The 24,468-nt window shown below is 36.2% G+C and overlaps 2 protein-coding genes across 8 annotated transcripts in view; one reads left to right on the top strand and one right to left on the bottom strand.

The window, feature by feature from the left end:
- Positions 1–24,468, top strand: part of UBA5 (ubiquitin like modifier activating enzyme 5) — a 28,778-nt gene that overhangs the window by 2,465 nt on the left and 1,845 nt on the right. The window contains exons 4-13 of one of the 3 annotated variants that reach the window (XR_007128644.1): positions 3,717–3,826; positions 4,817–4,903; positions 5,549–5,633; positions 6,382–6,486; positions 6,661–6,788; positions 8,668–8,803; positions 9,093–9,168; positions 9,301–9,407; positions 10,070–11,351; positions 11,557–11,731. Coding sequence is in view for 2 of the 3 variants with exons in the window: in XM_047737005.1 (XP_047592961.1) it covers positions 3,717–3,826; positions 4,817–4,903; positions 5,549–5,633; positions 6,382–6,486; positions 6,661–6,788; positions 8,668–8,803; positions 9,093–9,168; positions 9,301–9,407; positions 10,070–10,153 (918 nt within the window). In the remaining variant the exon portion in view is untranslated. Of the gene's footprint in view, positions 1–3,716; positions 3,827–4,816; positions 4,904–5,548; positions 5,634–6,381; positions 6,487–6,660; positions 6,789–8,667; positions 8,804–9,092; positions 9,169–9,300; positions 9,408–10,069; positions 11,732–24,468 lie in introns of those variants that run through there. The other 2 variants (XM_047736994.1, XM_047737005.1) reach the window with 2 other exon arrangements.
- Positions 14,289–24,468, bottom strand: part of NPHP3 (nephrocystin 3) — a 57,138-nt gene continuing 46,958 nt past the window's right edge. For 3 of the 5 annotated variants that reach the window (XM_047736930.1, XM_047736947.1, XM_047736966.1), the window contains 9 exons: positions 23,429–23,618; positions 23,037–23,278; positions 21,964–22,039; positions 20,632–20,759; positions 18,877–19,117; positions 17,026–17,151; positions 16,341–16,456; positions 15,150–15,323; positions 14,289–14,927 (listed from right to left, as the gene is read on the bottom strand). In XM_047736930.1, the coding sequence (XP_047592886.1) occupies positions 14,915–14,927; positions 15,150–15,323; positions 16,341–16,456; positions 17,026–17,151; positions 18,877–19,117; positions 20,632–20,759; positions 21,964–22,039; positions 23,037–23,278; positions 23,429–23,618 (1,306 nt within the window). In that variant the 3' untranslated portion in view covers positions 14,289–14,914. Of the gene's footprint in view, positions 15,324–16,340; positions 16,457–17,025; positions 17,172–18,876; positions 19,118–20,631; positions 20,760–21,963; positions 22,040–23,036; positions 23,279–23,428; positions 23,619–24,468 lie in introns of those variants that run through there. The other 2 variants (XM_047736939.1, XM_047736957.1) reach the window with 2 other exon arrangements.

Here is a 24,468-nt window from a genome sequence, read left to right as displayed (position 1 = left end):
AAGAATAGTGGCCCTTTATTAACTTATTTAGAAGTATTTTAAAAAATTTATTGTAGTTGACATAGAGTATTAGTTTCAAGTCTGCAACACAGTGAGTGATTTCAGCAGTTCTATGCATTACTCAGTGCTCATAAGTACAGTCACCACCTGTCACCATACAACATTATAACAGCGTTACTGACTATATTTCCTATAAGGCTGTGCTCAGTCTTATAAAAGAAAAAAATCTTGTCATTCATGACAACATGGATGGTTCAGAGGGTATTATGCTAAGTGAAGTAAGAGAAAGACAAATACTGCATGATTTCACTTATATGTGGGATCTAAAAAACAAAACAAATGAACAAACGAATAAACAGACTATTAAGTGCAAAAAACAAACTGTTTGCTAGAGGGGAGGTGGGTGGGAAGATAGGTGAGATAGGTGAAGAGGATTAAGAGATAAAACTTGTAGTTAGAAAGTAAATATCCTTCTTACTCTTAAAATTGAAATGGAGAATACTCTAGATTTTTTTTTTTTAACCCATACGTTTTTTCTTTCACTTTTTTCTAAAATTGATTAGGTTATGGGTAGGAAGGAGAGATAACCTTATACCAGTCTCAGATTTATAAAGCTAAAGTTTGTGATGTTTGATTCCTAATGGTTGAATGACAAAGCTTTCCACAATTGATTTCCACCTCTTTAATTTGTCATTTTGACAAAGCAAGCATTTTTCCCCTTGAGAGTGCAGGAAGCAGGCTCCCTGCTGAACAGAGAGGCCAATGCGGGGCTGGATCCCAGGACCCAGGGATCATGACCTGAGCCGAAGGCAGAGGCTTAACCCACTGAGCCACCCAGGTGCCCCTTTCCCCACGAAGTTTATCAGTGCTTTTTAACATGTTGGTCTGCCCCATGCCACAAATTTTTTTTTTTAAGGTTTTATTTATTTGAGACAGTGTATGCCTGAGCATGAGCAAGCTGGGAGTGGGGGCAGGGGCAGACAAGCAGACTCCGCAGTGAGCACAGAGTCCAGTGTGGGGCTTGATCTCAGGACCCTGAGATCATGACCTGAGCTGAAATCAAGACTTAACCACACTTAACCAGCTGAGCCCCTCAGGTGCCTCCATGCTCCAAATTCTTAAAAGAAGTGGTTTTAAAGTTGGCCCTCATCAATACAGAAAAGGCAACACAAAAATAACCAAAAATGTTTATTAACATTTATAGTCTTTCAAGAAGCTTATAAAATCCAGTCAACAATTGCTTATAGTTGATATAAGGACCGTGGCTGATTGGCCTGGCATAGTAGAGATCATGAAGATTATGGGTCTCAGGGTTGAGTGTGCTTTAGAATCACTTAGATGGCTTTTTAAAACCTGATTGCCAGACCCTACCCCAGTGATTTTGATTCTTTAGTTTTTGAGTGGACCTAAGAATTTGTATTAAATCCCCAGGTGATTCTGATGTTCTGGGGGGATTTTTAAGAACTGCTGGATCCTTGGGGCGCCTGGGTGGCTCAGTGGGTTAAGCCACTGCCTTCGGCTCAGGTCATGATCTCAGGGTCCTAGGATCGAGTCCCGCATCAGGCTCTCTGCTCAGCGGGGAGCCTGCTTCCCTCTCTCTCTGCCTGCCTCTCCGTCTACTTGTGATCTCTCTCTGTCAAATAAATAAATAAAATCTTTAAAAAAAAAAAAAAAAGAACTGCTGGATCCTTGCCACTCAGTCTGATGTCCAAAGTAGTAGCATCAGCATTATATGGGAGCTTGTTAGAAATAAATACTCCCAGGCCTTACCCCAGGTATACCAAATTAAGAATTTTAACAAAATTCCAGATGATTCATATGCATATTAAAGTTAGGGCAGTGCCCCTATATTTCCAACAAGCTCCCGGTGATACTGATGGTGCTAGTCCAGGCCACATTTTGAGTAGCAAGGCTGTAGAACGGTGGTTATTAAATATTGCTGTAATTAGAATCACCTGGGAAGTTCAACAAATTTTGATAATCCAGAATGGAATAGAATTAATCTTTGTGGATGGGACCCAGACATCAGTATTTTTTAAAAACTCTCCCAGTGATCCAGTGTGCATTCAAGTTTATCAGTTAAGGATCTACATAGGTAAGTTTCAGAACCTTTTCATTATGTAAAAAAGATAAAGAAGAAGCTAATTTATGGTTAAATAGGGAAGTGGAGGGTTGGAGACTCAGAGCCCACCTTTTACCCCTTCTGTGGTGTCCTGGATCACCAGATCCAGATTAGCTGCTTTATTTTACAGATGAAGATACAAGCCTAAAAAGTGAGTGACAGAGCTACAACTCATACCTCCTATCCCCAAATTTGAGATTTCCTTAATTTATAAACCACCTATCAGGCTGAAGACTCAAATTTCATACTTGGCCTGACCTAATAAATACTGTCTACTGAGCTGAAATAAACTATATTTTAAGTTGAGTCAGAAAATTATCATAGAGGGCAGACAGGGGTGATGTATTTTCTAGCAAGATAATAAGAGTTACCTGAGTTGTAGGTTGGATTAATTTTGTTACTGTTGTTAATAAGATCCCCCCGCCTTTCTGCTCAGCAGGGAGCCTGCTTCCTCCTCTCTCTCTCTGCCTGCCTGTCTACTTGTGATCTCTGTCTGTCAAATAAAAAAAAAAAATTCATTAAAAAAAAAAAATAAGATCCCCCCCGCTTCTTTTTTATTCCTTTTTGTAAATTTTAGTGTGTGCAGGACAGTGCACCACAAGCCACAGCCCCCTTAACTGCTACTGTAGCCTTTACCTCTGTGCTTGTCCTGCCTTGGCCTTAAAAAAAAACACTTTTTTTTTTTTTAAATCTAGAATGCTGAGAATTGTGTTAAAAGTCACAGAATTTTAAAAGTTTTTTTTTTAAAGATTTTATTTATTTATTTGACAGAGAGAAATCACAAGTAGGCAGAGAGGCAAGCAGAGAGAGAGGAGGAAGCAGGCTCCACGCAGAGTGGAAAGCCCGATGTGGGGCTTGAACCCAGGACCTGGGATCACGACCTGAGCCGAAGGCAGCGGCTTAACCCACTGAGCCACCCAGGCGCCCCTAAAAGTCACAGAATTTTAGATGAAGGAAGGGACTGAGGGTATATTTGAGTGCAACCTCATAATTTCTTACTGATAAGAAATGGGATCTTTAAGAGGTGTATGTATGAGTGTTGAGTGTGAGAAATGCTGTTGTGCCTAAATATATAGAGAAGGAAACAACAATTAACTTATTGGTTAATAATTCTCTTTGGGGTGATATTTTAGCCAGGGCTAAGAATGGTGTCCTAGTCACAAAAGGAGTCATGTTATACTATAATTTTAAGTTATGACATTTGTTATTTTAAAATTTCATTTATCTACTATGTTCTTGGCTTTTAGTAAACAATTAAAATGAAATGGAATTTCTCAGTGAATCATTTACGGAGACAGTAAGTGTTATGGTTCAGGTGCAGATGCTGGGTTGAGAATGCCTGAATTTGAATCCCATTGTCATGTATATTAGTTGAGTGGCTTTGGGGTGTGTGCCATAGTTGTCTCATTTATACCTATATGAGCACTAAATGAATTAATATAGGATACCTAGTGTTTTTGAGTTAGTTTGTATTATTACTGTCAAACTGTTAAACCCACCAAATGTGAAGTCCGCTAATTTGTTCTTTGTTATTGTTATTTTTAGTTTATATTTTGGTATGTTTTTCATCAGAATACCACTATTTTCATTTTAGTTGCTACTCTTTGACTATGACAAGGTGGAACTGGCCAATATGAATAGACTTTTCTTCCAGCCTCATCAAGCAGGATTAAGTAAAGTTCAAGCAGCAGAATATACTTTGAGGTAAATGGAATAACAGTTAAAGACTATATTTAGTGAAATCTTAGTTTGTGTATTTTGTATAAGTTAATGCATAAATTTGGGGTGTTGGGGTGGCTCAGTTGGTTAAGTGACTGTCTTTGGCTCAGGTCATGATCCTGGAGTTCCGGGATCAAGTCCCACATTGGGCTCCATGCTCAGCAGGGAGTCTGCTGCTCCCTCTGACCCTTTCCTCTCTTGTGCTCTCTCTCTCTTGCTTTTGCTCAAATAAATTAAATCTTAAAAAAAAAAGTTAATGCATAGATTTTTGTCCGTAAAAATTCAGGTTTTACTTCTACAAATTGTCTTACCTCTTGGAACGGGGTTGGCAACATTTTTCTGTATAGGGCTAGATAGTAAATATTTTAGGCTTTGAGGGCCAACTATGAAACTGCCCAGCTATGTATTGGTAATGTACTAATAGCTGTAGGCAGTAGAAAAATGAATGAGCATGGCTGTGTTCCAATAAAACTTGGTTTATGGACTCTGAATTTTAAATTACATATAATTTTAGCATGTTATGAAATACTGTCCTGTTCTGCCACCATGTGAAAAAGGAAAAATCATCTGTAGCTTGCGGACTTCATAAAAACAGGTGGTAGGTAAGATTTGCCCAAGGGCTATACTTTGCAACCCTTACTCTAAGAAGTTTGTTTGTGGCCTCAAACATACTTGCACTGAATTAAATAAGGAACAAAGAAGCTCTTTTGTCAGGCTAGGCTGTAGCAGACAGAGGTGATAAAGGCTTAATTCTGAGCACATGCATGGTGGGAACACTTCTGTAATCTTGTAGTCGACACATTTTGAATGTAGTCCTTGAAGTGGGTCAAAGGGAATAGAAGAGGGATATGGGTTTTCTTTGAATCGCTTGAATTCCATTTTTCTAACTCTGTTAAATGATCTTTTTCAGCTCTTTTTCTTGCTTTACTTAGTATTCCCACTGTAGTTTAATAATTACTCCTTTTTCCTTCTTAGGAACATTAATCCTGATGTTCTTTTTGAAATACACAACTATAATATAACCACAGTAGAAAACTTTCAACATTTCATGGATAGAATAAGGTAAAATTTTATTTATGAATATTTTGCAATGTCCAGCTCAGTTAAACAAGTATCATTAGAAAATCTACTGATGTGTATGTAACTCAGTGAGATGGTAGATTTGATACATGTTTCTGTTTTTAAAATAGTTATTTTTATGTGACCTTTGTATATTAGGAGCTTGGTAAAAAGTAAATATTGTCCAAAAAACAATAGTAGTAACAATAAAAAACCAAACCCTGTTAAAATGATAGAAAAAGTGATCTTCAACTGTAAGTTCTATGTTCTAGATTATATTTCTTTGGGAAAGTGGTTTTCTGCAGACTGTTGTAACACTACTGAGATACTGAATTATATTCAGTTTTTATTACATTTACATTTGGAGTGAAACATGAATAAAGTCTGAAAGCTGATAAGGCAATTGTAACTTCTGTGAATAGACTTTATACTTTTTTGTGCCAGGCAAAGTACTGTAATATCATTGATACTCATATTAGTCACTCAATACATACTAGATCTTTAATATTAAATACTATGTCGTAATTATACTCAAACATTTACTGAAAGAATAAGTGTGTGCCGGAAGAAATACAATCTAACTAGAGTGTATTTTGTGTCCTGAATTTTTTTTTTTTTTTCTAAATAAAATTTATTTTCTTTACCTAGTAATGGTGGATTAGAAGAGGGAAAACCTGTTGACCTAGTTCTTAGCTGTGTGGACAATTTTGAAGCCCGGATGACAATAAATACAGTAAGTATCCCTATTGTATAAGAAGTTACACTCATGGGCTTATCCATTTTTTTTTTTTTTGGTATGGTTTTGCATTTAAGAATAGTTCTGCATTTAAACCTTCATGTAATATGTTTTGTTAATTTTTAATTATTTCTTACCCTACTTTTGAAATTCTAACAACTCTGGGATCTGTCTAGCCTTGCTGGTATGGCTTCTGTTTCAGTATCCTATTCTCTCTTATGCCAGTAGAGGCAACTGTAAAATTGTAGATACTTCTGATACATAATTTTTAAAATAAATGATAGTCTTAAAATGTCTCTAACTCTATGTTAGCATTGGTTTTAACTTTTGTTAAGTAAAGACAGAAATATGTATAAACTGCCTACAAACCTGGTTTCTCAGAGATAAAATTCTTTGAAATACCATGTTTTCAGTTTTTCAAAAGATATTTTGCAGTTTTTGTTGCTGAAATTATTTTAGAAAAATGAATTTTTTACCTTTAATAAGAAAGATGTATTAGACAATAAGCCTAATAGTTGAATATAGTTAAATAAATATTTATTGGGTATTTACTTAAATGCTGTCTGTTTACTTTTTAAATAAAGTGGCATTTGCCAAGGAATTCCAATATTCCTAACTTTCCTCTTTTGAAAAATTTAAAAAAACCCTTGGTAATCCATTTAATTAAATCCCAATTTTTGATGAAAAAAACTTACAGTAAATTACTTCTTTTTATGTTCTTATGTTTTCATCTGTTTCTACCAAGGCTTGTAATGAACTTGGGCAAACATGGATGGAGTCTGGGGTCAGTGAAAATGCAGTTTCAGGGCATATACAGCTCATAATTCCTGGAGAATCTGCTTGTTTTGCGGTAGGTTTGATTCATTTTGGCTTATTTTTTTCAATATTAAGTACTAGAGTTCCAAGGGGTATTCAAAAATGTATTCAGAGAAAATCTTTGAATGCGATGGAATACTATTTTGAGCATGTTACACTTTTCTCCTTTTGTTTTGAAATATATTTTCTTTCATTCTTTTTCATGTAGTGTGCTCCACCACTTGTAGTTGCTGCAAATATTGATGAAAAGACTCTGAAACGAGAAGGTGTTTGTGCAGCCAGTCTTCCTACCACAATGGGAGTGGTTGCTGGGATCTTAGTACAAAATGTGTTAAAGTGAGTGAGGGCTAATTTTTCTGAATAGTCTTGTTTGTTTTTGATAAAAATATGTTTCAGAAAGCATTTCAAATATTGGAGTTACCAGCTAAGTATTTATTTTTTTTAAAAATCTAGTTTCAAGTATATGTAAGTTTTAAAATATATGTATAATACATATGTACTTTAAATTTACATACATATCCTAGTATGTCTAATTTAAATATAAGCGTACATATTAATACACATATGTCACTATGTATTTGTAATAGTTCATGTTAAATGGTACAGTGGAACTGGTGTATTTATATACGAAGTATTAACCAAATGATTTAAATCTCTGCGGTTTTGACCAAAGGGCATAAACACACTTCCTTATTTAATTCTTACTAAAAATAATATGTGATTAAATATTAATAAGGATAATATCTCTGCTAGCCAAAAACAGATATCCAGCAACCACACCATCTAAACTATAGTAATAAAGGAGGGCAAAGATTTCTTTGCAGCTAAAATTAATTTCAAAAGGTTTTTGAACCAACTCACACTTTATAAAAAGCAGAACCCCTTTAAGGGTTCTCTATCTCAGGCCATTTTTTCCCTCACTTTACAGCTTTAGAAAGCTTTTTTATGTTTCCTAACCCTCCAGTGTAAATAAGAACAAATTGCAGCATGATATAGAGAGGTGCCCTGATACCAGAACCATCAGCTACCAACAAAAAAAATTTTAAAAAGCATACATGAGAACTCTCCAGGCAGCTGTCTAGAGCTAGTTCATAGAAGTAGACTTCACAACTGCGCGAACTGTATAAACGTCATTCAGTAGGCCCTATCTAAAAACGTTTTACCGTATGCTACAAAAAGGGGGGGAATCATGGTTATAAACTATTCTGTTAAGGATATGTCATATTTAGTCAGCCCCTTATTGATGGACATTAAAGTTATTTACAGATTTTTTTGCTTCTGTTAACAATGCTGCAAACAACATCTTACATATGTTTTTGTATAGTAGATTTTTATAGATACAGATTTTTAGAGGTGGAATTTCTGAGTTTATGCAGTATTTGACAGTATTAAATTTCTCCTTCAAAAATACACATTTCTATCATAGTGTAGGAATACCTGGTTCACCCACACCAGTTGACAACATTTGGTATCATTAGACCTTCTTAATCTTTCTTAATATGATGGGTGAAAAAGGGTATCTCATTTTAATTTTCAGTTGTTTATGGAAAGGGGTAAGCACTTATATTTTTCTGTGAATTGTCCGCTTCATATCATTTGGTCAGTTTTCTGTCTTGTAAAATTTTTTTTTTATTTATTTGATAGAGACGAGGGAATACAAGCAGGGGGAGTGGGAGGAGAAAAGCAGGCTCCTCACTGAGGAGTCTGATGTGGGGCTTGGTCCTAGGACCCTGAGATCATGACCTGAGCCAAAGGCAGATGCTTAACGTCTGAGCCACCCAGGCGCCCAGTTTTTTTATCTTGTTATATATTAACATTCATTGCAAATATTTTTCCTTTTGTAATTATTTTGTGATTTCCCCCCCCCTTCATATAAGCTTCTAAAAGGAATTAGATTTGACTAGCAGGGAGCACAAGGGCACACTGGAAATGTTCTGTTTTTGATCTGGTAGTGATTACATGGGTGAAGACTTGGAAAATTTCAGTGAGCTGTACATTTAAGATTGTAAACTTTAAATTGTGTATAAAAACTTCTAAAAAGTAGTTAGATTTAGTATATCTAAATATATCTCAGGAATTCTTCACTTTGTCATCAGTACTTAAAGTACCATTTTGTTACAAAAATCATTAAGTACTTCAATACCATTTCTTAAAAATTCAGTTATTTCTAATATTTTTATGGTTTATTTAAGTGTGCTTTGATTTGTTTTTCTAGGTTTCTGTTAAATTTTGGTACTGTTAGTTTTTACCTTGGATATAATGCAATGCAGGACTTTTTTCCTACCATGTCCATGAAACCAAATCCTCAGTGTGATGACAGAAATTGCAGGAAGCAGCAGGAAGAATATAAGGTATACATCCATCCATCAGAATATATGAGAGGTTATATTATTTGGATAATAATTTAAAACAGTTACTTAGATTTGGAATATAAGATAAATGGATTCTGGATTTTGAAGGTTTTATTTATTGTATCTCTAAGTTAGAAATGTTAGTAAAAAATTCACCATGTTTCAAAAGTGAAAAATCTCTCTGAAGTTCGTTCTTGTTTTTGGTAAAGTAAAAAGCCTGTCTGAATTCTTGCTCAATGCTTCAAAGGCCTGAGAGTACGAACACTTTGATACTATTTGATTTCTACAGAAAAAGGTAGCAGCACTGCCCAAACAGGAGGCTGCTCCAGAAGAGGAAGAGATTATACATGAAGATAATGAATGGGGTAGGAATTCTTTCATGAATTGAAATGGCAGTGTCAAATCTCTTATGGGAGGAGATATAATTTTAATTACACAGATTTGAGTTAATTATTGCTTAAGTTGCTTGAAAACTGTTATCATATTTAACTCTATAGGTATTGAGTTGGTATCTGAGGTTTCAGAAGAGGAACTGAAAAATTCTTCAGGTCCAGTTCCTGACTTACCTGAAGGAATTACAGTGGCATACACAATTCCCAAAAAGGTATGCTCAAAATCTGGTTTATCATAAGTATATGTTACATAAGAGAAAATGTTTACTTATCTTCTTTCATCCTCATCCTATTTTATAATGCCAATGCAATATTTACTATTTTAGATATTTTACACTATGGGCATTAAGATGTGTAAGAGAAGGTGTTCAGTGTTAATGTGGAAATAGGCACAGTGCCTTTTTTAAAGGTATTTATTTATTTGACAGAGAGAGACACAGTGAGAGAGGGAACACAGCAGGGGGAGTGGGAGATGGAGAAGTGCTGAGCAGTGAGCCCAACGGGCACATGGCCTTTTAAACTGTTTGAAACACAGACCTAAAATAGTGTTCCTCACTCACGAATGGATCAGATACAGTAGATTTTGATTAAATGAAGATAATATTTTTGTATATTGAGCATTTTAGCTGCAATACCATTTTAAAAATACCACTGCAGTAGAGATCTCAAGAATATTGAAATTATGGCCTTGTAAATCAAAAGATTGGTGGGGAATGTAAAGGATTTTGTCTGTCCTAAAAATTAGAAGGCATCTTTCTTAAAGTTTACTTTGTGAACTACTTGAATATGGTTAAAACTTAGTGATTATATATTCCTAAGCATCACAAATTTTATATGGTTATTTTTTCACTATGTTTCCCTCATTTGTTGATAGCAAGAAGATTCTGTAGCTGAAGTAACTGTGGAAGATTCTGGTGAAAGCTTGGAAGACCTTATGGCCAAGATGAAGAATATGTAGATAATGGACTGATCTATATTTTATTTCCTGAGTTAAGCCTATACCCTTGCAATTAAAAAAAAAAAAAAACCATTTAAAAACTGAGAAAGCTTAGGGCAATATTACTTGATATATAATCTTCATAGAATTGTTACACTTTTTGAAAATAGTGTTGTTTGTCCCTTTTTCTCTTTAACTAAATCCGTAACTCCTAAAACTCATGTTTCAATCTAGTTAAAACTTGAAAACCCAGCCACTGAAATGCTTTGCCCTTTTGGGAGGGGTGGGAAGAAAGGATCGATATGATGCTCTATTTGTTCTCCTTCCAGTAATCCTTTGTGGTCTGTTGCCTAAGACCATGGATAATAAAGTAGTATGTGGTTCTCAAATATAGGGAAAGGACAGGAGGTACAATCAATTGATTAGAGCTAGCAGATATCTACTCATTTTATGTAGAATACCTCTCTATAAGAAAACTGTCCACTGTTATTAACTTGGCCAACAGTGAATTTAAAATAGTTAATCTATAAAATAAATATCCTCTCAAATGTTAACCTAAATACAAGCTAAAATGTAGTCATCGGAAAAGTCTGTAAATCAGTGAATTCAAAACAAGACAAAGGCAAATAAAAGTAAGCTTTCTTCATGGATTAATAAAGGTACTTTCAGGAAGTAAAAAATCATTATATTTCTGCACTAACCAAGGAACAGAACTCCTTGCATGAGTAGAACATATATCTGGAGTCACTGCACTTTATTGAGGAGCAAGGAGTACATGTAGTTTAAGATTATCTAGATTATACCTGTCATATGGGCTACCTTCTGAGTACTTCATTTAAATTTGATTCTCTAGGTAATTAGATAGGTGTCCTGTATTGGCATAAAAGAGACCTAAATTACCTCGATAATGACTGACATGTATTTATTCACTGGAAGAGTATCATTTACCCTGATCATGGCCACTAAATTATAAATTGATAAATTGGTTTTCTCTAAATGAAATACAAATAATGAAAGCTTAGAGAGCCTTAGTTAAATTTCCAGTGGTTCGGAGACCAATGAAAAATATGCATGTGTAACCAGTATCAGTAGGATGTTACTATACCATGCTAATCTACTTTGAATTTTTACTTGAAGATATGAATGATTAAATTGTATCTCTAGGGAAGAAATGTTAGTACAAAATGAAAAATGCAATTTCCACTTATAAATTTCTAAGGTCTGGGGGCGCCTGGGTGGCTCAGTTGGTTGAGCAGCTGCCTTCGGCTCAGGTCATGATTCCAGGCTCCTGGTATCGAGCCCCGCATCGGGCTCCCTGCTTAGCGGAGAGCCTGCTTCTCTCTCTCCCTCTGCCTGCCGCTCTGCTTACTTGTGCTCTCTATCTCTCTGTCAAATAAAATCTTTAAAAAAAAAAAATTTCTAAGGTCTGATTTCAGAAAGTCCCAAATATCAAATATGTTCAGTATATTTGCTTTGAGATTGTAGAATCATATAGTGATTCTTCTGTTTAGAATAAGGTTAGGAAAGTAAGGGAGTGGTAGCCTTGAAACTTATGTTGCCTTGGTAGGTCATTTACCATTAAAAAAATTAGTGAATTCATCTGTAAAACATTTTTTTCCTAGTTATGGGAGATATTTTGAACTTCAGAAAAAAAATGTAGTCTTTCTAAAAATAATCCCATTCCTTTGGAACATCTGGTATACTGATTCAGTCAGGCTTTGCTTACAAATTTTTTTTTTTTTTTTTTTTTTTTTTAAGTAAGCTCCATACCCAGCATGGAGCCCAACACAGGGCTTCAACTCACAACTATGCTTTGCTTATAATTTAAAGATTGTATAGTTTGATAAAGTATAATAGAACTCACCCTTGTTCTGCTCAACATGGCATTGTACACTGTTGGTGTCTTAACACTGTACCAACTATTTTTTTTTTTTAAGATTTTATTTATTTATTTGACAGACAGAGATCACAAGTAGGCAGAGAGGCAAGCAGGCTCCCTGCTGAGCAGAGAGCCCGATGTGGGGCTCGATCCCAGGACCCTGAGATCATGACCTGAGCCAAAGGCAGAGGCCTTAACCCACTGAGCCACCCAGGCACCCCTGTACCAACTATTTTTACCTAAGTTATCTAATTTGTCTAATATCTTCCATTAAAAAATAGTTGGATGATTTACTAGGAAAAAAATCTGGTAACAGGTATCTTTTGCTACCTGGAGTGCTCTCTGGCAGTCTGTATGCCATGAAAAAAAATATATATATATACATATATATATATAAATAATGTATACACACACAAACACACACACACAGTGTGGCTGATTTTGGGAAATTAATTATCACCAAGTTTTACATTACTAAATAAACCTCTAGTGCTTGACCATATTTTTAAACCCTATCTAAAGTGAAAGAAGGAAACACACTCCCCAAATTGCCATAGCACAAAGGCTCTAAATTACAGTAAAACAGTATGTTCAGGTTTAACCCCTTCACCATTGTGAATGGGAAGTTAATTTATGTATCACTTAAATGTTTTATGTAGTGAAAAAATGTATCCTAGGTTTTCTCACATAGAAACACTCCTTGAATACCTACAAACACATTGATCAACACAAAAAGATAATAACAAAAAAAAGATAATAACCATTTAAGAATATTAAGGAAGCTTTAACCCTCCAATTGCATTTTTCCCCATACTTCTCTTTCTGTAAAGTATTAATGAAAATTAACCATAACTAACATTTGGTTTCTACCAATTCAGATGTAACGGAGTTGTCTGAAAGCTGCCTTTTTCATCACGAAGGTGTGAATCAATATGAACATATTTCTATTTGAGAACTCAAATACAAAGAGATGTGTGTCCCAGATTTTTTTTTTTCCTCAAAGATTTTGTTAGAGAACATGAGCTGGGTGAGGAGAAGAGGGAGAAGTGGACTGCAGGGAGCCCAGGGCTTGATCCCAGGACTCTAGGACCATAACCTGAGCTGAAGGCAGATGCTTAACCAACTGAGCCATCCAGGTGCCCCTATTTTTAGCCTTTTTTTTTTCTTTAAAGATTTTATTTATTTGACAGAGATCACAAGTGGGGGGGGGAGCAGGCTCCCCACTGAGCAGAGAGCCCGATGTGGGGCTGGATCCCAGGACCCTGGGATCATGACCTGAGCCAAAGGCAGAGGCTTTAACCCATTGAGCCACCCAGGCGCCCCTATTTTTAGCTTTTTAAGTAGACATTTAGCATGAAAACATTTGAGTTGGTAGTACATTAAGTAGTAAGATCAGAATATAGCTGTCAAAAGTATAAATTTCGTGAAATATATGCAGTTTTCAAGCCCCAACAGTAATTAATGAATTTTTACCATAAATCACTTTGAATACTGTTATGTTTGCACTTAACGTTTTTCAAGTCCAGATTTTTGGGAACAAAGAATAAATGCCTATTATTCTTTCGCTGGTTTTTCACTTTTTCAGGGTTCTTCTAGAATATTAATCTCAGATTATTTCTTAAAGCAGTTTCTAAAGGCATTAAACTTAGTAGACTACTTATAATGTATTAAATTACTATACTACCAGATAATAAAATTTTAAATTTTAGTAGCTTAATTCTGAGATCACTGTATGTTAATTTTTGAGTTTAATTACTTTGTGCCTTTCATAGCTGGCAAACCCAGAAAGATGTACTATGGTCATGTTTAATCTTTTTTCCTTTTGAACTTCTCTCAAAAGGGGAAGACGATGCTCATTTTATAAGCTCCTGCCAAATTTCTTCTAAGTCACCACTGTAGTGCCTTAAAATCAGACCATTGCTTCTCAAACTTAGGTGCATATGAATCACCTGGGGATCCAGTCAAATTGCAGATTCTGATTTAGTAGGTCTGAGGAGAGGCTCTAGAGTCTTAATTTTTCATAAGCTCCCAGGTGGTACTGATGATTCTGGTTCATGGACCACCCTCTGTGTAGCCAAGGCTTACATAACATTAACCAAAACCCTGTAAAGTCACCAAAACTTAATTTGAGCAAACTACTCTGAGTATGGACAACATGCAAGTATTTTTTGTAATGTTTGAAGTATTTATTAATTCTCTAACTACAGCTCTCTTGTATAAACTGAAGTGGGGAAAAACCTTTAAATTGCGCTTTTATTTTAAAACGGCCAGGTATGGTTATTTTATCTTTCACCTTTATAATTAGTATGTTGGAATCTTACAGGTATTAGAATTGAAGATTTTATTACATATAAATACATAAAGGGTGCAAAACCAAAAGTGGCAATATTTGTAAAACACTTCATTTTCATATAAAATAGACTAATCTGAATTTGAGAGAAATGAAGAGATTTAGGGCATTTAAGAAAGGAGAGGAGACTGTCATGTCCCTATTTTGGGGAAGGTCAAAGAATGTTAAGAGCTTGACTTATTGCATTAATAACTTCAGATTATGCAGATACATATAACACAGCAGAACAATGTAGAGAGAGTGGAAAGCAGAGGGCTTAGCCCAGTCTGCTCATGGAAAAGGTAGAATTTTTAAAAATGTAGCAGAGACAACTGTTACTAGTTCATTTCACAGAAAACAGTTCCAACCTTTCATAAACATTATCCCTTTATTCCTTGAAACTTTTCTTTGAGGTAGAGGTTTGGGCCAGGCTACCGCTGAAAAGCACAACCAGGAATGGTGAAGCCAACATAGCTCTTGAGAGATGGAAGAATTATAGAATTGAACTCCTTGTTTTCATAGCTATGCCAGGTCTTGTTGAACAGAGAACAACCACACTTCATGATCAGTTTCGTCATTTTAGGGTTCTAATGTGTCCATATCCATGGATATAAAAAATTAGAAAGTTAATTCTTTTAAGCAGCTAATACACAATCAAGACTCAAACTTCAATGTAGTCTTATGCAATTTCACTCAAATATCAGTTAAGTCACACAAACTCAAAATTCTGTTTTAAATTCTTATCTTCCAAATGTTTCTTAATTATTTAATCCTAAGGTGCATTTATAATGAATTGTAATTACTATTACCTCTGTCCTTGAAGGAAAATATTAGGAGAATGGGTTGTTTTTAAGCTAAATGTGTCTCCACTTGAGGAGTGTCGGGAAGGAGCTTTTCCACCCAAAAGTGACGTTTCTGCTTCTTTTATTTCCATCGCCCTTTTGTATAATTCAGCAGCTTTTTCAAAATCCCCTTCTTCATAGCTTTGAGAGAAAAAAATTGTTAAAATGAAAATATATCCTCTTAAATTGAAATGACCTTATAGGGGGGCGCCTGGGTGGCTCCGTGGGTTAAAGCCTCTGCCTCTGACTCAGGTCATGATCTCAGGGTCCTGGGATTGAGTCCTGCATTGGGCTTTCTTCTCAGCGGGGAGCCTGCTTCCTCCCTACCCCTGTCCCCGCCTATCTCTGCCTACTTGTGATCTCTGTCAAATTAAAAAAAAAAAAAATGACCTTATAGGATACAGAATAACAAGTTGTGAATAATTCCCCATTTTCTATTTCCAGTGTGTGCATTCACTCAGGCAGACCTGTAAAACAGAATTCCCAGACTCTTCTATCTAAACTGCTAACGTGTATCTTAGTGCCTCATACATACACCATTAAGAACATGTTGTAATGGATGCAGTGGATTGCTAATGGAAAGTCTCTGCATCCGGAGATACACAAACAAAGACAAAGCAAAATCAACATGCACTTTTTTTAAGAGAGAGAGAAAAGTGTGCACACGGGGTTGGGGGGGATAGGAGCAGAGGGGAAGAGAGAGAATCTTGAACAGGCTCCAGGCCCAGTGTGGAGCCCAGTGCAGGGTTTGACCAGGGCGCAGTCTCACAGCCCTGAGATCATGACTTGAGCCAAAACCAAGAATCAGATGCATAACTACTGAGCTACCTAAGCACCCCCAAATCAACACCCACTTAATGGTAAATTAATTATTGAGGACAGTACATTGCCCATTTTACCCCCAGAACCAGTTAGATGCAAATGTAAATCATCTTTTCACTATTTACATGATACCTTCCTCTACAAAACAGATTATGCAACATTGATTTCACTTCTGGATACCACTTTAGTATCTTGAAGTAAATCAACACAAAACAACCCCTTCCTCTCTTCCAAGAAAAAACAACTAGCATTAAATATTGTGTTCTGTGATAAGTCAAATTAAAGCTGTTCTAAAATGGGGTTTGGCTGTTATCAGGAAGCTGAAAAAATTCTTACCTAAGCACGGCTAAATTTTTTAATGTTTCTCCAACTCGAGGATGCATCCGACCCAGGCTGTCTTCATAAATCTTTAATGCTCTTTCATATAATGGCAAGGCTTCGATGTGTTTTTTCTTATTAAAAAAAGCAGTAATATTCACTTGAACACACTGAGTTGCTGAAATTACTATTAACATTCTAGACTAAGCTGATCTACTGGGGTAAGCCCCTTTAAAAAGTTAATATCCTCCTACAGATCAAAAATTTATTACTAATCATCATGGTAGAAGCATATAATAGAAAGTCAGAAACCTAAGTTTTAGACCCAGCTTGGTGACTACTGACCTGAATCCAATAATATAAGCAAAAACCTGTTTCCTTATTGCTCAGTGGGTATATGTGCTTTTCACCTATCATGGGTAAATGCAACAGCTTAAAGATAGTATTAGACATAGAAAGGTATGAGTCTCCAGGATTAAAAATGAAACTTATGCAATGAACTAAATAAATACTCAGTTGGTGTTTTACACTAAGAGAAAGGGACCATCTTACAAATCTAACTTCAATAATTTCTCAAATACGAAAGGAAGCATTAGTAATCTTAAATTTTCTTCAGTTACTTTTACTGTGCCACATCTATTTCATGTTTATATTTCATACCTTAAAATCATTCATAAAGAGTTATTAATATGTGGGAACTTACCATTTGGCTATAGAGAACAGCTAAGTTCACCAGGGCAGTAGCTACACTGGGGTGCTTTGGGCCAAAGGATTTCTGCCGAATTTCAACAGCCAGCTCATACAAAGGTACAGCTTTGTCAAGTTTCCCCTAAAAAACAAAAGCGAAATCTAACAAAAATATTAAAATAATAAATATTATCTGATCAAATCTTTTCCCATAAATAAAGTTTTCTATTAGTAATTTTGAAGAAAAAATTTCAGAAATAATCTTCTCACACTTTAATGGTTCAGTTTATAGATAACTGAAATCTAATGGGATATGTATAAAACTACATTGAATGTAAAAATACTTTGATAATTCAGAAAGCCCTTTTATAAAGCTTACCCAGTATCACTCAGTTCCCAGTGAAGTAAAAATATGCCAGTAGAATGTCTGCTACTGTATATAATTTAGATACCACATCAAAAATAAAATCTCATTTCCTACCAAATCCCTTCAAGATTCTTCTAATTTTTTAAAAAGATTTTATTAGAGAGATGCTGAATCAACTGAGCTACCACAGTGGTCCTCTAATTATTTCTTTTTCACTTGAAAGCTGGGCAAAAGGACGCCTGGGTGGCTCAGTTGGTTAAGCGGCTGCCTTTGGCTCAGTTCATGATCCCAGGGTCCTGGGATCAAGTCCTGCATTGGGGTCCTTGCTCAGCAGCGAGCTGCTTCTCTCTTTCCCTCTGCCTGCCACTCAGCCTGCTTGCACGCTCTCTCTCTGACGAATAAATAAATAAATAAATAAATCTTAAAAAAAAAAAAAAAAAAAGTTGGGCAGAAATAGCAACAATGCATTGTTCTTACTAAAGCATTAACTTCAGGGCCAGGTTGACCAGCAAGGGTCTCACAAAGTCTAAAGATAGTCTAGTCTATGTAGCTCTCTAACTGCATTAAATGAAATGAAATCAGACTTCTCCGGCATTTTTAAGAACAGCTACAAAAATTCCAAAAATCACTTAAGCTAGAACCCTAGGGAAAAGAATGGTTACATTTCATTATAGGGAAAGAAAAGAAACTGTGAAATTTATTTATTTTTAAAGATTTTATTTATTTGACTGACAGAGATCTCAAGTAGGCAGAGAGGCAGGCAGAGAGAGGAGGAAGCAGGCTCCCTGCTGAGCAAGGACTCCCCCGCCAATGCAGGACTTGATCCCAGGCTTGATCCCAGGACCCTGGGATCATGACCCGAGCTGAAGGCAGAGACTTTAACCCACTGAGCCACCCAGGTGCCCTGAAACTGTGAAATTTAAATGCTCATTTATTCTCCTACAGAGATTCCTCCTTCACCTTTGACAGCTAGGTGATTTGCTATGTTTATGGCTGCTTAACTCATAAAACTTAATAGTGGTTGAATTTTAGAACTTCTGAAATAATAAGTTCCAATTAGAATGTTGATAATGCATTTGTATTTGGAATATATTTTAACAAAATTAAGCCAGTACCTTACTTAAGTCTGATATAATTTTTTTAATGTTCTACTCAGCTATTTGTTACAAAATTTAATCATCATGATTGAGAAGTTCATAGAAAATAATCTGTCCATCAGAAGACAAATTATTTTGTGTGTGTGAATTTTTAAAAAAGATTTTATTTATTTATTTGACAGAGACACAGCAAGAGAGGGAATACAAGCAGGGGGAGCAGTAAAGGGAAAGGGAGAAGCAGGGAGCCTGATGAGGGGCTTGATCCTAGGACCCTGGGATCATGACCTGAGCTGAAGGCAGAAACTTAACTGACTGAGCCACCCAGACACCCCAAGAAGACAAATTATTTTGCTGACAGTAATTATGACTTAAAATACATGTAAGCATGCCACAGATTACTTACCATTTTCTTATACAAGATTGCAAGATGCTTCACTGTATAGGCCAAAGAAGGGTGATCAGGAGCTAGTGCTCGTCTCCGAATGTCTAAAGCTCTTTCATAAAGTTCTTCTGCTTTATCATACTGTTTCTTTTCATTGCATAGAGCTGCCAGATTATTTAAAGACTGGGCACAGTCGGGGTGATCTGGTCCTAGGACTCGCTCTCTCATTTCTAAGGACCGCTTCAGAAACTGGTCAGCTGTTCTATGAACAAAACCCCAAAATGGTTTAAATAATTTATTCTCTAAAGACTCCTTGGCCCTAGTTAGGTAGAGAACTGAAGCATTTTTATTCTTTTTTTTTTTAATTTTATTTTTTATAAACATATAATATATTTTTATCCCCAGGGGTACAGGTCTGTGAATCGCCAGGTTTACACACTTCACAGCACTCACCATAGCAATCCCTCCCCAAGGTCCATAACCCACCTCCTCTCTCCCAACCCCCCTCCCCCATCAAACCCAGTTGTTTTGTTGAAGATTAGAGTCACTATGGTTTTCTTGAAGCATTTTTATTCTTTTTTTTTTTTTTTTTAAGATTTTTTTTATTTATGACAGAGAGAAATAAAGTAAGCAGAAGGCAGGAGAGAGAGAGGATGGAAGCAGGCTCCCGTGCGCAGAAAGCCCGAGTGGGGCTCGACCCAGGACCTGGGATATGACCTGAGCGAAGGGAAGGGCTTAAACCACTGAGCCGCCCAGGCGCCCGAAGATTTTTATTCTTAAATTCAAGACGGCTTAACCCACTGAGCCACCCAGGCGCCCCGAAGCATTTTTATTCTTAAATCCAAGACAGTTGATATGAGGGATTCGGCTCAAAGTCTTTTCTCTCCCTCTTTCCTAGTCCATATCCCTCCCTGCCCTTTTCCAAAAAATAAAAATGATAGTGTGAGGGCCTAAAGTAGCTAGATGATTGCCTCAGTTCTCCACTTTTGACTTTTCCTAAAGACAAACCCATATATTCCAAAACAAACTTCTGATACCTTTAAATAAAATAAAAAGACCTAATTCAAAAGATTTTAGTATTCATTGTTTTTCCCTTTGAAGTAGCTACTATATAATTTTTTAAAAATTTCTTTTCAGCGTAACAGTATTCATTGTTTTTGCACCACATCCAGTGCTCCATGCAATACGTGCCCTCCCCAATACCCACCACCTGGTTCCCCCAACCTCCCACCCCCCGCCCCTTCAAAACCCTCAGGTTGTTTTCAATTGAAGTATCTCTTCTGAAACCAGATAAGTATTTGTTACGTTTTTCTGACATCCAGAGTATCAAATGTGTTAGTTTCTGAAATCCAAAGAAGCCCAAAAACACTTTTTCAGAGTATAAATATTAACATCTTTTTGAATCTTTTAAGTCCAAATGAACTGAAGACCCAAACTAGCAGCCATCTACATTCTATCCTTTATTCTCGCTTGGTGCCAAGTTTCTTCTGTGAATTCTCATGTACAGCATCTATACAAAACACTTTATAATTATATAAAACATACTAGGGATGCTACAGAATAACTTTTTCAGCTAATAAAAGAATGGGACAAGAAACCATGAAAAAAATGCCATGGACTTTGTTAAGCGTAGCTGTATGTTCAACCCACCACACGTGAAATCTGGCATAGTTTCTGTCAATTTATTCTAGCTTGACTTGATAGAAATGGAAAGTAGCTTTCCATGTGAGAGACACAATGGACACTTATTTTCATTATTAGCGTCATGGTACTCACTCCAGGTTATTCTGAAGGTAGTAGAGAACGCCCAGCTCATTGAGGGTCCGGGCATTGTCAGGTGTGTCCTTTCCTAACGTGAGCTCTTCTAACTGCAGGGCTCGTCTACGTAAGAGGGCAAATCCATACTGAAGCAAACACAAATGGAGAATAGGTACCAAGTTAAGGGCAGTCCTTGATTCTGAAACACTACACTGGAGCTCTATGAAATCCTTTCTCCTTTTGCTCCCTTTAAAGTAGGTAACAATTAGTTTAAGTATCACACTGAATTAATCCAGTGGATATTGCAAGTGCACATACTTCCACCTGACATCACATTCTAAAATTCAGTAAAACCTGTTTTGAGAAAGTGATGATGAGCTATTTTAGCAAAGTGAACTGAGTCCCAAGGGCTTTGAAAAGATCAGGACACAAAATTAACCTGCAGATATTTACCAATCCCATGGCTTTAAGTGTTTAACTTAAAAACATCAGGTACTTAAGCTGCACCTAGCACTTGAAAAATAGTAGACAAATAAATCATAGAGATCAAATGCACAGTATAGTGAATGTAGACAATACTGTATTACAATCATCAAACTTGCTAAAAGATTAGATCTTAACTATTCCCACCACAAAAAAGAAATAATAATTATGTGATGTGACAGAGTTGCTGTCACTACGATGGCCATTATATTACAATATATAATGTATCAAATTAGCATGCTATACATCTTAAATTTATACAACGTTGTGTGTCAGATATTATTCAATTTAAAAAACGTACATAGCATTTGAAATTAAAACAGGCTATATTTAGATTTTATCAGCAGCTTGGAAAAATGAAAATAATTTTATGTGTGTGTGCTCCAAGGTAAGAATTTCCTTGCATTTGAATCTAACATATTAAAATTTTTAATTTGCCTTTCTTTTACAGATTGAAGCAGCTTTTAAGTTCATCTTCCAAAGTCTAACCTTCAAATGAACCTTATAGTCCCACTTTAAAAAAAGCAAAAAAAAAAAATTTTCCTATGTTTACTGAGATATAATTGCCATAAAACATTGTGTAAGTTTAAGGTGTACAACATAATGATTTCACATATGTATATACTGCAAAATAACCATAGTATATTGTTTTATATACTTTTTAAAAGTCTGCTAAGTTGTATTTCTCAGTAACACTAATATTTAAACATGTATTATATATATATAAGACAATGTTAGTATTTTTATAGAAATCACTTTAATATCTCAAGTTCTTAAACATGTGAGGTATACACAGCTATATTATGATACTCAGAGATGCTCTTTTCCTCTAGTTTAAAACACAACATAAAAGAAATCTCTCATTACCAAGTTGCCTTTTCTCCTTGTAGCCTTCTGACGAATTTTAAAGGATTTTTTCCTAAAATGTTCAGCTTGTTCATACCTTAAAAAAATAACAATAAAGTCAAACAAAAGAAACATGTCCAAAGTATCATATTTCAGTGAGATGAAAGCATTCCTTACCTAGTGTAAAGCTTTTTTGGGCCCTTAAATGTAGCATAATTTCTAAAAATGATAGTCACATGGAATTAAAAATCTTTAACAAAAACCCTCATAAAACAAAATCTAACAAAACATCCTCCAAGTGGCTGACATTTAGCAGATTTTTAACTGATTTAACTCATTCTGAATCTCTAAAGGATCCCCTAACTAAACGAAAATCTAAACTTTTAGTTTACTCCAACACCTTCTGTACATGCTAATTTCTGGTCAAATATAAATGAGAAATTTACACAAAATTTGTGTGAAACAATACCTCTAGAAATTAAAAGAAAAAATCCAATCTGTATCATTAACAATACATGATTTCTGATAGAGGAAAAGATGCATTCAGTGCGTGTCTAATAGATTTTTTATTACACCAGGGATTGGCAAACTTTTTCTGGAGCGGGCTACTACTATGTAGTATATTTTATGCTTTGTGGGCCACATAGTCTCTACCTCAACTATGGAACTCTGTTGCATCACGGAAGGAACCACAGATAATATGTACATGAAAAAATGTGACTATGTTCCAATACAACCTTATTTACAAAACAAGGGGCCTAGTGGACTTGGCCTATGGACAATGGTTTGCAGCCCTCTACTAGCAGTGCACTTAATATTACAAAGCTAGTTAGTGAAGGAGCCCAGCTTCAAACCCGACTATATGACTCCAAAGTCTATGTTCTATCATCCATGCATCTTCAAATGGAGTCTTGTAGTTCTAATTTTCTGTTTACTCCACAAAGACCACCACCAAGAATAATCTCTGAACATGGTAGATTCAAAAGATATCAGATAAAAAATTACACAGCCACAAAACAAAGCTTACCCCATAAGGACATTAAGAACTGTGACACCCCATCATAAAACCAGAGTATTACTGATCTAAGTCTTACTTATTTTGTTTCTGGTACAAAGTTGCCAGTGCCTCAAGTTCACGAGCAATATGGGGATGTTCCACACCATACGCATTTTCAGAGATTTCTAAGGCCTGTTTATACAGCTGTTCCGCATTGCCAAACTTCTTCCACTGCACGTACACACTTGCTAGTTGGTGGAGGGACTGAGCTACTCTTGGGTGATCTGGATCTAAAGCTGTTTCTCGAATTTCTAGAGACCTCTGCAAAGGCACCACAGCCTAGGGGGGAAAAAAAAGGTTAAAGGCCAGTACCAGTGAGTGAGATGCTGTAAGATCTGCAGTCTCATTAGCACAACAAATGAAGGCGACACTAACTCCTAGCAAGGAGAGAAAAACCCACCCTTGCCTCCGACTCCCTGCTGGAGTTACCTGACTGAGGAGGCCTAGATCCTTGAGAAATCGCCCCAGGGTTTCATAAAGATCAGCCAAGCAAATCATGTTCTCCTCGCCTTCACAGTTTTTCTCATACTGCTTCAATGAATCAAAGTATTCTGCTGCCATTGCGCTTTTGTCTTTGCCAACAAACTGCCAGTAACTCAGCAACTCGGCAAAGTGTCCTCTGTTTCAACCAAAAAATGTAATTTAATGAAAAGCAAGCTTTAAAACCCACTTTTGAATGAAAATGCCAGAATTCATATCAGGCTACTGACGCTTCATTAGCAGGCAGGTATAGCGTAGAGGGAGATAAGACTATAGACTCTGACTGTTCTCTGAGTCCATCCCTTCCTAACTGTGTGGTGGTGAGCAGGTGGTCTGACCTCTTACACCTCATCATCCTTATCTGCAGAAGGGGGGATCACCAACCCGATCTGCCTCAGGTGCTACTATAAGCAGATGACAGCACACAGCAAGTACTCCATAATGCTGGCTGCTGTCACTACACTTACTAAAAACATCCCATTCTGAGTGGGAGACCTCACACTGCCTTCTTTCCCAATTAGCTAAATGCTACAGCTGAATCTAATTCCATCTGTCCTTCTGGGCCCACTCAGATGTCCCTCTTTGCCAGCTGCTTTCTGCTCTAAATCTCATTTTTATTACAGCATTATGGCGGTGGTTTGGTAATTTATTTATTTTGTGAGATATAATTGACATCCAAATTTATTAGCTTCGGGTGTACAACTCATGATTTGATATTTGTATATACAGTCTGCCTTTGCCCCGGTTTCCCTTTCTCCAGTTTCAGTTAGTGGCGATCAACCACGGTCCAGGAGCAGATGCTCCTCCTTTGACGTAAGGTCAGAAGGTCAATAGTAGCCCGTGGCTCCAGCACAACACCTACTCCATTCACCTCACTTCATCTTATCCCTGGGACATTTATCATCTCACATCATCACGAGAAGAAGGATCAGTCCAGTAAGATATTTTGAGAGAGAGACCACATTCATATAACCTTTATTATAGTATAT

Source organism: Lutra lutra, chromosome 1 (assembly GCF_902655055.1).
Source record: "Lutra lutra chromosome 1, mLutLut1.2, whole genome shotgun sequence".
Lineage (NCBI taxonomy): Eukaryota > Metazoa > Chordata > Mammalia > Carnivora > Mustelidae > Lutra > Lutra lutra.
The sequence above is the reverse complement of the archived record's forward strand: the minus strand, read 5'-3'. Positions and strand labels throughout refer to the sequence as shown.